General features: G+C 53.1%; 3 protein-coding genes and 1 non-coding gene across 4 annotated transcripts; 1 reads left to right on the top strand and 3 right to left on the bottom strand.

Annotated features, from left to right (window-relative positions):
* Positions 1-2,261: 2,261 nt before the first annotated feature.
* Positions 2,262-3,446, bottom strand: G6M90_00g033020 (uncharacterized protein; the record flags this gene model as incomplete). Its single annotated transcript, XM_014687745.1, has 1 exon — positions 2,262-3,446. One exon carries the CDS (start codon positions 3,444-3,446, stop codon positions 2,262-2,264), a length of 1,185 nt encoding a protein of 394 aa, XP_014543231.1.
* Positions 3,447-6,851: 3,405 nt separating this feature from the next.
* ADH6_1 (NADP-dependent alcohol dehydrogenase 6) lies at positions 6,852-8,103 on the bottom strand (the record flags this gene model as incomplete). Its single annotated transcript, XM_014687744.1, has 3 exons — positions 6,852-7,139; positions 7,198-7,806; positions 7,933-8,103. 3 exons carry the CDS (start codon positions 8,101-8,103, stop codon positions 6,852-6,854), a joined length of 1,068 nt encoding a protein of 355 aa, XP_014543230.1.
* A 2,355-nt stretch (positions 8,104-10,458) lies between these two features.
* On the top strand, positions 10,459-11,659 carry MIR1_1 (Mitochondrial phosphate carrier protein; the record flags this gene model as incomplete). Its single annotated transcript, XM_014687743.1, has 3 exons — positions 10,459-10,628; positions 10,777-11,196; positions 11,275-11,659. 3 exons carry the CDS (start codon positions 10,459-10,461, stop codon positions 11,657-11,659), a joined length of 975 nt encoding a protein of 324 aa, XP_014543229.1.
* Positions 11,660-12,079: 420 nt separating this feature from the next.
* G6M90_tRNA00000052 lies at positions 12,080-12,188 on the bottom strand. Its single transcript has one exon. It is a non-coding gene; the product is annotated as a tRNA-Arg (tRNA).
* Between the last annotated feature and the right edge of the window lie 306 nt (positions 12,189-12,494).

Below are 12,494 nucleotides of genomic sequence, written 5' to 3'. Positions count from 1 at the left end.
CGGACGCGGGCCGTACCAGTTTAGCAATGGTAGAAACGATGCGATGGTGCATGGTGGTGAAGACGATTGAGGGTCGAAGGTCACGGCCAGTGAGGCACAGTCAATGGCGGCTGATGGCCTGCTGGCGCCGGGAGGAGCGGGGCAGCCCCCAAACGAGACTGAACAGCCAATGGCAGGACGGAAGACAGTGGCAGTTGAGTGGACATGGCCTCCGGGTTGGCCAATGTTAGGCACAGGCCCCAAAAAGGAAAGAACAACGGAGTGTGACCTCCCGCAGTCAGCCTGTTGCGCGATGCCTTGCGGCGCCTGCCTTGTGCGGCGCCTGCCTTGTGCTGCGCCTCGTCGGGAAGGTTGTGGCCTCGTTCGCATTGCCGTCCACAAACGTCAAACCCGCATATGAGGGAGTTGGAGCTGCCCAAGTATTTCCATTTTTTTCCGCCGACGTCGATCAAATAATCAGTGAACCGGCCACGGCATCGACGCCAGACAATAAATCGGCACAAATATGCACCTTCTTCACGTACAAAGTACATTTAGCCATGCGCTATGTGCCCCCAGAGGAGGACCGCAGGCCCACATCTCGGAGTTCGGCCACCTACCGTGGCTGTGCTGTTTCACGAACCTCAATTGTCGTTATCATGACTACAGCACTCAAGTTGGAAAATATCAATTGGTACCTACAATTCCTAGTACTACTAGACTAACGTGCACAAGAATTGGCTGCTTTGCCCTGCAGGATTGGTTTTCCACCCGTTGAGAGAGACGAATCGTGAGAGCCACTGCGTACATACATTTGACATTTCGTCGGATGCCAAGCCAGTCACAATCACAGACAAGATGAACTCTCACCCCATACTCCATGTCCCGCATGTGGCACATGCTGCCCCGTTATTGCGACTTCAGTGTTAGCAGTTCGCCTACGGATCAAACCGCCCAACACTCTCGGAACCAACACAGCCCCTTGGCTTGCAGCGTGTTCACGTCATAGACAGTCCAAGGATCGCCGTCTGGTTTATTATCGGTCCCCAGGCATCGTCCAGCATCCCCAATCCCCGTCCAACTACGTACGTAGCTCATTCGCGTTTTTCAATCTAAGACATCGACCGCACCGACGTCCCGCACAGGCAGAGTTGAATCTGGCATGGCACTTTGCCGCCGAGCTGGTCGTACAAATATGCAACTCACGACGGTAGTCTCTTTCTTTGGCGGCGTTCAGCCCACCTCGCAAGCCCCGTCTTGTTCACCCGAAAACGCAATACTACAACCGTCCACATCAACAGCACGAGTATGCTCTGCGGATGGATTCTTCCTGATTCCTCATTTTGCCAATACGGCGAACCAATTCAGGTCATCCCGAGAAATTAGTTCAGCAAGATTTTCGGTTGCAAACTAGGGCCGCAAAGAAAATTGCGCATCCCATCCACAGCAACCGAAGCCCGCCCAATTCGGCAAACTCAACCACCGCATTTCTCGCCCTATCTGATTATTCCGCGTCAACTCACTAGCCCTCTAAACGTCCGCGCGTGAAACGTGAGGGTTGGTTACCACCCGTGCGACATGCAGCTCGGTTCTCACACTCCCATTGGCACAAGCACACAGACGAAAGAACAATCGTCTGGTCCAGCCAGTGTCCTGAGCAACACGGACTCGACATGTTATTCCTCATTCATAAACGCACAAACCAGACTGACCATTGCACTGCATAAAGTCATTTGGGCCGTCTTTGTCTAGCGTGGCCCACCCACCTGTGCATTCCCACAAGCATCAAGCAAGCTTGACTATTTTTTGTAGGAGCCAACAGCCCAATATGACGAGAGCCTAATTTCCCGTGCTTCTGACAAATCTCGTCGCGTCATGTCACATGTAGTCATATTGTCATATTCGGCCATCCTGGCGTAGCCACGTGAGCGGTTCCTGCACACAGCCTAGATCAAGCACTGACCATGTTGGAAGAGTCCCCAGGGGCAATTTGGTTCAACCCGAACAAGAACAAGTTGGCACAGCACAGTCACATAGTATATATGACGAGTTCTATTTTCAGATAATACTATTCGTATTAATCCTACCTAGTCCCGTTCTGATCCATGGCGCCCAGAAATAGCTTAGCATTGTTTCAACTACCGAAAAGAGACAGAATCCCTTGGTTCAATTTAATATTTACATTCAAAATCGTTTCTCTTTTAGAGAAGCTTAGAAGTTAAGAAAATTCATGAGCTATCTTAAAACGAAGCCCTTACAAGGCTATATATTGCAGCCTTCCCTTACAGGAAGAGAGCGGCAAGGCCTGCAGCGGCGGCAACGAACTCGAGGCTTCCGACAAGCTGACCCGCGGCAGCAGTGACAACAGGAGGGGGGTTCTGATTGGTCTTGGAAGGAGAAACGCCAGTAGGTTGAGTAGCCTGGGTGGGAACAGGAGGAACTCCAGTAGGCTGGGTAGGAACAGGAGGAACTCCAGTAGGCTGGGTGGGAACAGCGGGAATAGAGGTCCAGCCCTTGATGGTGGTTGTGCCAGTGGGGTAGACAGTGGTGGTGACCTTGCCAACAGGGCAGCTGGGCACAGAAGGAGGGCAAGAGGTGATGGTATAGCTCTGGGTGGTGTAGAGAGTAGATGTCTGGTTGCCAGCGGGAGGAGGAGGAGGAGGAGCGTGAGTCTCAGTGACGGGGCAGACGGTGGTAGAGACAGGGATGGTCTCAGTTACGACCGTAGTGTGACCACCGCCAGGACACTTGGTCACCTCGGGAGGGCATGAGGTGATGGTGTTGGTCTTGGTGGTGTAGATGGTGGAAGTAGTCCACTTGGTGGTAGCAGTGGTCGTAGGAGGAGCCTCAGTCTCAGTGACAGGGCAGACGGTGGTAGAGACGGGGATGGTCTCAGTTACGACTGTAGTGTGGCCACCGCCAGGACACTTGGTCACCTCGGGAGGGCATGAGGTGATGGTATTAGTCTTGGTGGTGTAGATGGTGGAAGTAGTCCACTTGGTGGTGCTCTGGCTGGTGGTATGAGGCTTCTCGGTGGTGGCAGTGGTTGTAGGAGGAGCCTGAGTGGTAGGAGTCGTTGTGGGAGGCTGCTCAGTCTTGGTGGTGGTAGGAATAGTGGTAGGAGGCTTCTCGCTGGTTGTGGGAGTGGTCGTAGGAGGCTTCTCGCTGGTTGTAGTGGTGACCGGAGGAGGAGTAGAGGTGGTAGTAGGACCAGTTGTGTGCGTAGCCGTGTAAGTGACGCAGGAGCAAGCAGAGCTGGCGGCCTGGACGTTGCAGTTGCTGAAGTCGGTGGGAATGGCAGAGGCAGCAGTAGTAGTACCAGCAAGCCAGTCGAAGCAAAAGGCCTTGGCCTTGTCCTGGAGACCGTCCTTGATCAGAGCGCGGTAGCAGTTGTCATGCTCGCAGTTTGGATACGTGTGAGCAGCAGCAGAGGCGGCGAGAGCGCCAACAACGAAAACAGCCTTCATCTCGAAGGTTGTTTGGGTGCCAGGTTATTATTATAACGAAGGGGTCCTAACGGGGGCTTGAAGCAGTGACTAATAGCGAGTGTCTTTGTAACGAAAGGCTTTTATAACAAACGACAGTGAAATATGGGAAGAAACCAGAAACAAGTTTTCCCGGAGCAAAGGCGTCCAGTCCCTTTTATCAGCGATCCGGGCTGGGTTCCGAGGCCAAGCAGGCTTGTCAAAACCATTACTTCTTTCGTACCAACAGGGCAGACACGGCTATTGCCAGCCTTGGTTGCTAGCCAGAAAAATCAGAAATACGAGATCCTGTAAGTAACCCTGCATCGCCGCCATAGCCCACACCTCGAGCGTTGGCCATCCGAGGCGCTTGACAAACCGTGTGATTGGGCGTGGGGATGCAGGGGTGCGTCATGTTCGGCGGCGCTCGCCCGACCACTTTAAACAAGCCAGAAGGCCCAGTCAGGTTACCAGTCGCCCGTTGCCAGGATGGCTCGTCTTGGTGCCGAACAATGCGAGGCCAATCCGACCGCGCCAGGTCAACCCGCGAGAAACCATCATGGGCAGCCAACCAATGTACAAGGGCCAGCATCGTACCAAACGCCCCCTAGCTTCCCATCATGGCATAGCGGCAACATCGTCGTGTTTCCACCACTGCACTTCCAAGGGTTGGGCGGGAACCTGAGCTGTCGAGGTCCAGCAAGGCTGGTTGTTAAGCTGCAATGTCTATTTTGTAGGACATGATGGATTCCTTCCTCCTCTTTCATCCGGACTCGATCCAAATATGGGTCCGTCCTGTGGGAAACTCCGATTCGGCACTAGCAGTGCGGATTTCCTGGGGCGTTTGTGCCGTCATCGTCGCATGGTTGCTGCGTTCCCAAATCCCACTGGCCCAACGGTCCAACCTGCCTGGGCGCCAGGCTGAAGTTGAGCTGAAAGGAGGCGTCGATGGCCAGGAACCGGCGCTTTTAGAGCCTCCTCTTTCGCGTGGCAGAATTTCCTTTTCGAAGGACATGGTTTGGAGGCGGCGGGGACAAAACCACACTACGACCATGTCGCCGGGTCAAGATGGGTCGAAGAGCGCCGCTCTCTGGGCACAGGGGAAACACTTCCCGATTGAACAACAGGCTCCTCTCTTGTTTGCCAGGACGGAGTGCGGTGTACATTGTAGTATCATGCGTTATTTTTCGCTGCTTCTCTGTTTGCCAGCGGGCCATTGCGGGGAGTTGGTTTCGACGACGTCAACATGTCGCTGTCCAAAGCAATCCAAATCGCGACATTGCGTATTGGCCGAGAAAACACGGCGCAACTTCCTGGAGAAACCCATCCACCTGGCTTCGAAAAGGCTATGCGCCCTTCATGTCGTGACACTAGGCAGAATCGTGGGCTGGCTGCCTGATGAACGAGTCTGCAGAGATTTTCCTTCGATTTCCCTCCCGCGCCTCCCAAGGGCTAGGAAAGAGAAACTGACAGGCCTGTTCTTGTCCAATCATGCAGGAATAGAAGCCGATTCTTGATTGAGCTTGGAACTGGAGTTAGTGGTTGGCCACCACCCGCCACTTCTCGTGTTGCATCGCGCATGCCTGTCAAACATCAACTCAGTAAGACACTACCCTCAAAAAGACCTAACACCGCAGGATACAACAAATATCGTATGAGATACTGGGACTTTCATTCTAAAGTGAGAGAAATCGTGTCCTGGAGCAGTGCGCTGAGGTTGGAAACCGCCAACACAGGTTTTGATGCTACATAAAATCCTTGAACAGCGAGATACCTACTCCATAGGTACACAAAGGATCGCAGTTGGCCAAGCTAGATGGTCCGTCTCTTGATTGTCAATATGCCTGCATCTATTTTTGACTGCGCCATTTCGGCCTTCATCACACATACATAGCTCTTTTTCGATCAATGACGTCCGTAATGATGTTCGAGAAGGATGGCACGAGGATCAGCGCCAAGCTACTCCGTAAGCTAGCCGGACCTGTCTGAATGATTCGATGCGTGACTTTCAATCGCTTGCAGATAATTTTTTGTCTTTGGAGCAACGCGACTCTTCGGGTTGGCCCCCGATAACAGGGGTTGCTGTAAATGGGTCACTTGTCCAAGGTCCTGCGAGCCGTGATTGGGGGAGAGGCTAGACGACAAAGTCCGTCCGCTTGGCACTGTCGGGCTGCTTGATTGAAATGGTGGTGATGAGATGATGCATGCATGAGGTACGGAGCAGGTTGCTAGGTGGCGACCTGGCGTCTGTCAACGGCCGGTCAGCGCTGGCCTGAGAAGCCAGCACTTGAGTCTGCGGGCCAGGCGGTTTGTTCGTTGTCCTAGTGAACCCAAGTATTGTGTTAGGGTAAACCTCGTGTTCACCCGCCTGATGATATCGTTCCTTTGTGGGACTCCGTTGGTTGGCTGTTTGAACATCCTTCCACGATCCGATGGCCAGAGCACTCCAGCTGGAGCTCAGCTCAGTTGAGAGATATCGTCATCAAACCAGACCGACGAGAATAAACTGCCAGCTCTGCATTCATAGGTCGTACTGCAGCCCAATCTCTGTTCAGCAACATCGAATGGTACGTGTGTTACCAGCTCAACGGCCCCTGCATTGGCTACCAAGGTATGGAGCAGCTGACCCGCGTCCTCTTCGAGCACGATAAAAGAAATAACGCCACGGTATCACAGCAGGCATGGCGGGCTGGGAGAGAAGACATCAACCGCATACGGCTGAAGGACGAGGAAAGAAAATCCTGAACGAGCAAAGGCTTCACGAAGCTGGAGTCGTGCATAGTCACACCTGGGCCAGACCGTTGATAGCTCCTTCCCACTTGATGTGTTGAATACGAGGAAGACTACTGCATCACTCAGGCTAGCCCGGCCGCCCATCCATATCCACTTTCTCCCCTCTCGACCCCTCCATCACAAGACATGACAGCGTCCTGTGCATCTCCATGTCACCATAACCAAGAGCCCAACCCTTACCTTGACGCTACTAATACCAGATGGCACAATTAGACTCCCGGCTGGGGCTCTGGCACTCGTGGGCCTGCCCCTGTGGTGCGCCCTCTCAAAATAGAACCACATCGCATTCGGCTCAACGTCGACCGAGGGAATACGATATCGGCTTCGCTCCGAGGTGCCTATCTACAGTCGCATTTCAGCCCTAAAACAATCACGGCCTAACCTCGAGTCCGGTGGATCATCAGGGCATTCTTGGACTGCGTATCATGTGCTTCACATGCGGTTTTTGTGATATTTGCTGCTGCTCTACATCTGGAGGGCATACCCAAAACTCCTCTAATCATTCCGCTCAGCCTCCATGGAATCTCGCGTCCCAGAAACATCGGGCAACCTTTACGGCATAGACCCCGCCTCCGAAATTGGCTCTAAAATGGAATACGATGCCCGCAACATATTCTAATTCTGCAGCACGTATCGGAATCTTGCTTTGCCGTCTTCCAAATCAACGATGGCCTGGTTAGCATCCTTCATTGGGCGCTTCTCAACCCATGGCTTGATCTTCTTGTCCACGGCCAACTGGAACATTTCTCGAATCTCCTTCGGGCTGCCAATACCGGATCCGGCAATTCGGCGACGGCCAGGAATAATGCTAAAGATGTTCAAGGGCACGGGACCTTCGGGGGCTCCAACCTGGACGAGTGTACCATCCAACCTCAGTGTGTCAATGTAACTGCTTAGAGGCATCTAATCGCATGTTAGTCAAGTCATCATGCACAATAGCAAAAATAGAGGTTCGGCTTACCTTCTCGGAGGAAATGGTGCTGATGATGAGATCAAACCGGCGGGCATTGTGCTTTCCCCAGTCCTTGTCATCTTCTGTTGCGATGTAGTCATCGCAGCCCAGATCGAGAGCCTCCTGTTTCTTGCTCGCCTTTCGGGAAATTCCTACAACTTCGTCTGCGCCCAAAGCTTTGGCAAACAAGACAGCAAAGTGTCCAAGACCACCAACCCCCGCCACGGCGACCTTCTTGCCCGGGCCAGCTCCAAAGTGCCTGAGAGGCGAGTACACAGTCACGCCGCCGCAGAGCATAGGGGCGGCGTACTCCGGGGCAAGCCCGTCAGGAATCTTAATCACAAAGTGCGACGGGCACCGGTGGTAAAGACCATAGCCGCCATATCCTTTCCCACCATTCCTGTGTACGGAGGCGTATGTGTTGATAACCTTGGTGCAGTAGTTCTCAGCATCATGGCTGCATTCGTTGCAGGGGCCATCACGGCCGAGGCAAGAGTCGGATTGGGCACCAACGCCAACCACGTCACCGACCTTGATGCCACCTTCGGCCTTGGAACCGACCCGAACGGCTACACCAACAATTTCGTGTCCGACAACGCAAGGGTAGGGGGTTTGGCCCTGTGCAGTAAGACAGATGTCAGCAATTTATATTCGACCTGATAGACAGAAACCGCCAGGGCAAAGTCTTTTGAACATCCGACCCAAGGTATTTTCAACAGTTAAAACACGGGATTCTATGCTTACCCAGCCGGATCTGAGGGTGTGCAGATCTGAACCACAGATACCAGAATTGGTGACTTTGATATCGACATCTGTTTCCTCCCATGGCTTAGGTTCGTACTCCTGCCAGACCATGTTGCCCTTGGCGGACTCGGCATCCAGGCCCATCCATCCTTCGAACTTGTAATCGGTCATTGTATAACAGTTGATGTTGCGTCAAATCTAAAGGCGGAATAACGGTAATGGGGCAGGTAGGACGTGAGAGAAGGGTATGCAAAAGAGGGACAAAGATTTGCAGCACGAGGGGGGCAACACCCTTTATACTGTACATGTCGATCGCCATAGCCTTGACTTATCTCCATGGTTTTTCCCTCAAACTTTATCCCCGAGAAAGTCTATTCAGACTGCCTAAAGTGGGGTTTACCGCCTTCCATGACCGCGGCACTCTTCCAGAGCTGGGCGCCACGGGGTAACGCAACCAGAATCAGGACATCGCTCCTTGTCGCATTCGATACAAAGGCCTGCTCTGACCCGCACGCACCAAGGAACATCCCATCGGCAGCTTGCTGCAGTGCCGACAACCCGCAGCTGATCAATGCTGCTCTACGAAGTAAACTTGGCCGCGATCCACCAATCTGGCTTGGGGCTTGAGAGTGGCGGACCAGAGTCGAGTCATCCGGCGATACCCACCGTATCATGATGGACGCGATCTACTTGACGGAGCCATCGGTGAACGTCGAGGCATCAGCGCTTAACTGCGCGCCTAACTCCCGCCTAATAAGGTTCACAAAATTCCATGGCGTCACTACAAACACGGGCTTATCGCCGTTGACATCGGCTTTTGGCAGCAATATCGGCAGTGGCGGGACTCGAGACGACTATCCATTTGTAATGCAAAATAGTCCACCAGACTCGTCATATTGAACGGAGATAGCCTTGGAGTTAAGACCATTGTCCGTGAATGGAGACCCAGACACTCAACTGCAACCCGCAAGTTGGGTCATGATGCCAGCGGAGAAGAGATGCATAAATAAAAATACACCAACTTCATTGGCGTTGTCCGTGGAAGATTGATCATTAATTGATTGCAAAGCACAAACAATCTTCCTATACAAAAAGCGCGGGAATTTCTTCATGTGATAGGTACTTAATCTTGAACTAACCCAAGTGGGATTGTATCCAGCCATGTATCCATAATTGAAGGCAGCGAAATCGCAGGTCCTAAGCAGTCTGCGTATTGAGACAAAAAGTCGGCCAGACCGACAGGATGTATCATGTAAAAAACTTCCTATTATGGGAGCTGCCTTTGTTGGTCATGCTGAATTCTCTCCCAACGACGAGTTTGGCGGCGGGTCAAAGGCTGCAAGACACGACGCCCGGATAGATCCGACCATTGGTAGGGAGTAATCCGTTCAGATACACCTCCAGACCAGACGTGGATTAAACATGCACGTATTGGATAAAGAGACAGGCAATGGTTACTCACGATTTTACAGCACAAGAACCGGGGTACAGAAAGACTAGCACGACTACTTCGGAAGATAGGTATAGGGTAGGTCTGATACAGCTGGTCGACCGAGAGGGATCGCCATGGCGCACCATGCACTCACTCGCTGGGGTTGAGTGTGACGCAACTTGACGTTTCAGTTATCTGGGGGCATCAGACAGAGTGTTGCGGGCAGTAACTTTATTGGTAAAAAGTCCGTATGGTTGGAGGTTCTAGCTGCGTCCTCACTGCCGCCAGGAACATGGGTAGAAATCACATGAGGAAGAGGCTCACAAGGCGGGAATGCACAAGACATGACATCTGGAATGTTTCACAAGGAGACGCACCATCAAAGCTGGCTGGGACGGACACGTTGGCGTGCCTGACCTGCTGAATGGTTTGCAGTACCACCCGAGGTATTCCCGGCACGAAGCACCAGCCACAGCAAAAGCAATCTCGATGGGAGATGGAACGGAGTACGGGGTTGATTGACTGGTGTGGCGCAGATAAACGCGACTCCTCCGTCCCGTTGATGGGGCAAAATGGTGTCAAGAGTACTCCGCGTTACCGAGTCCTGATGCTGATTGAGAAGAACAAGGCCCTCTGCCATATTTTGCCATTCCCGGTGGTTGGTTGACGTTGGAGATACCATCTCTACCATCTCTACCAGGCGAGCCGCTAGACGGAACGCTTCTCGTCGGGCTGACCGAGCCGGCGCCAACAGTCGAGCGTTAGAATCAGAAACAGAAGAGTGGCTGATGGCGGTGCCTGAGCGAGGGCGGAGTGGGCCGCAACGTCCAATGGGAAGACCCGACTGTTTCCGAACGAGCAACAATTTTTTTTCTCCCGTCCCTTGGCCAGTTGTCCGCTCCTCCGTGAGACAGCCGAAAAGACCTCGTAGCCGCGCAGGCTTTTTTTCTCTCTCTTCCTCTCCCTCTGCGATCCTTCTTATCCCAACCCACTCCACGTCGACACCTCGACTTTTGTTTTCTCTTCCACCCCAACTCCACTCTGTACCTGTTCTCTTCAGTCCCGTCTGAAGAAGCTCGTAACCGTCAGTCACAATGGCCACCGACGCAAAATCCACTGGCTCGGCCAAGGTCGATGCCATCGTCCAGAATGTCAAGGCCGCCGAGCCTGCCCAGCTCTCCGGCCTGGCCTTGTACTCCCGATTCGCCCTTGCCGGTGCCGTCTGCTGCTCCGTCACCCACGGTGGTCTTACTCCTGTCGATGTGTATGTTTTTTTCCTCTCGATCCCGACGCCTTCTGCTGCATATGGCGTCATCCGCAACCCCTTTTGTTTGAGAGGCCGAGCGCAATTGCGTCCCCCTTGGCCCTTTTACACGCCGCTTGTATACTGACGTTTCTCTGCAAAAAAACAGCGTCAAGACCCGTATCCAGCTCGACCCCAAGACCTACAACCGTGGCATGATTGGCGGTTTCCGCCAGGTCATCCAGAACGAGGGTGCTGGCGCTCTCCTGACTGGTATCGGCCCTACCTTTGCCGGGTACTTCCTCCAGGGAGCCTTCAAGTTCGGCGGTTACGAATTCTTCAAGCAGCAGTGGATCAACACCCTCGGCTACGAGACCGCCTCGCAGAACCGCACCGCCGTCTACCTCGCCTCTTCCGCCGCCGCCGAGTTCTTCGCTGACATCGCCCTATGCCCTCTCGAGGCCACCCGTATCCGTCTCGTCTCCGAGCCCACCTATGCCAACGGCCTGATTGGAGGTTTCTCCAAGATGCTCAAGAACGAGGGTATCGGCGCCTTCTACGCTGGTTTCGGTCCTATCCTCTTCAAGCAGTGAGTGTCCCTGAAACCGCCGGCCCCGGGCCACGATGTGCCCGATGCCTCGTGAACGCGACTAACCCAATTCGCTAGGATCCCCTATACCATGGCCAAGTTTGTGGTCTACGAGAAGGCTGCTGAGACCATCTTCCGCCAGTACCCCAAGGAGACCCTTTCGGATGGTATGCAGACCGTTGCCAACCTGGCGGCCGGTTTGACCGCTGGTTTCGCTGCCGCCATTGTCTCTCAGCCCGCCGACACTATGCTCTCCAAGATCAACAAGACCAAGGGTCTTCCTGGTGAGGGCACCACTTCCCGTCTCATCAAGATTGCCAAGGAGCTTGGTTTCCGTGGCTCCTACACTGGTATTGGCGCTCGTCTCTTCATGGTTGGTACCTTGACTGCCGGTCAGTTCGCCATCTATGGTGACTTGAAGAAGGCCCTGGGAGCCACCGGTGGAGTTGAAATCGCCAAATAAATACCCTTTCCTTTTGTCACGATGCATAAAAGACGCATAGAAGAAGAAGGGGGCGTGCGAGATTAGAAGAAGAGGGAAGATATAGAAGAAGAAACTAGTTGGTCAGCAGTTACACGGTTGGGTGGGAACGCAGGCCCAAGCGCTGGGTCTGCCCCAGACAACCCTTCTTGCTGCCGTCTTGTTTTTTTTATTAGAAACGGACTGTCGTTTCCTGGTTTTTGTTTGGATTCCTCTGGAATAGACGGATGGGAGGGGACCGAGAGGCCTTGGGGATGAATGTCGTCTCGCTTGTTTGTCTGCGTAGGTATTATACTAGATCGTGGGGACGGCAGACTGGTAGCGTTCCTACCAAGGGATGGTTGTATAATAGTCGGTACTTAAATTAGTTTTAACCAACTTCCTCCAACAAAGGCCACAAAAGGCCGGGTAGCTCAATGGCAGAGCGTCTGACTACGCAGCGAACCAGTATCCTTATAGTATCATTACACCCGTAGTCAGAAGGTTGTAGGTTCGAATCCTGCCCTGGCTGAATATTTTTTTTTGTTTCGCGTTTAATAGACTGAAGGTCTTGTCTCCTATGTCCTGTATTTTTGACATCTGTCTGCTCATCGTGGAACGCACTGAGATGTATGTACTGATAAGATATGGACTGCCGTGTTATATACCCCAACTGGGACATGTACTGCTGTGTTGGCTGGCAATTTATGACAATGACTGTATTGCAAGTAGCATCTTGCACGACGGGGGGTCCTATCTGCGCAGGAGATGTAGATGCATGAACCCGAGCAATAAATCTGGTACTCCGTAGACAGGCCTTGATATATTGGGCAGTCTG

Source organism: Metarhizium brunneum, chromosome 2 (genome assembly GCF_013426205.1).
Source record: "Metarhizium brunneum chromosome 2, complete sequence".
NCBI classification, from domain to species: domain Eukaryota; kingdom Fungi; phylum Ascomycota; class Sordariomycetes; order Hypocreales; family Clavicipitaceae; genus Metarhizium; species Metarhizium brunneum.
Note: the sequence above shows the minus strand (reverse complement) of the source record. Positions and strands in the feature narration are given on the sequence as shown.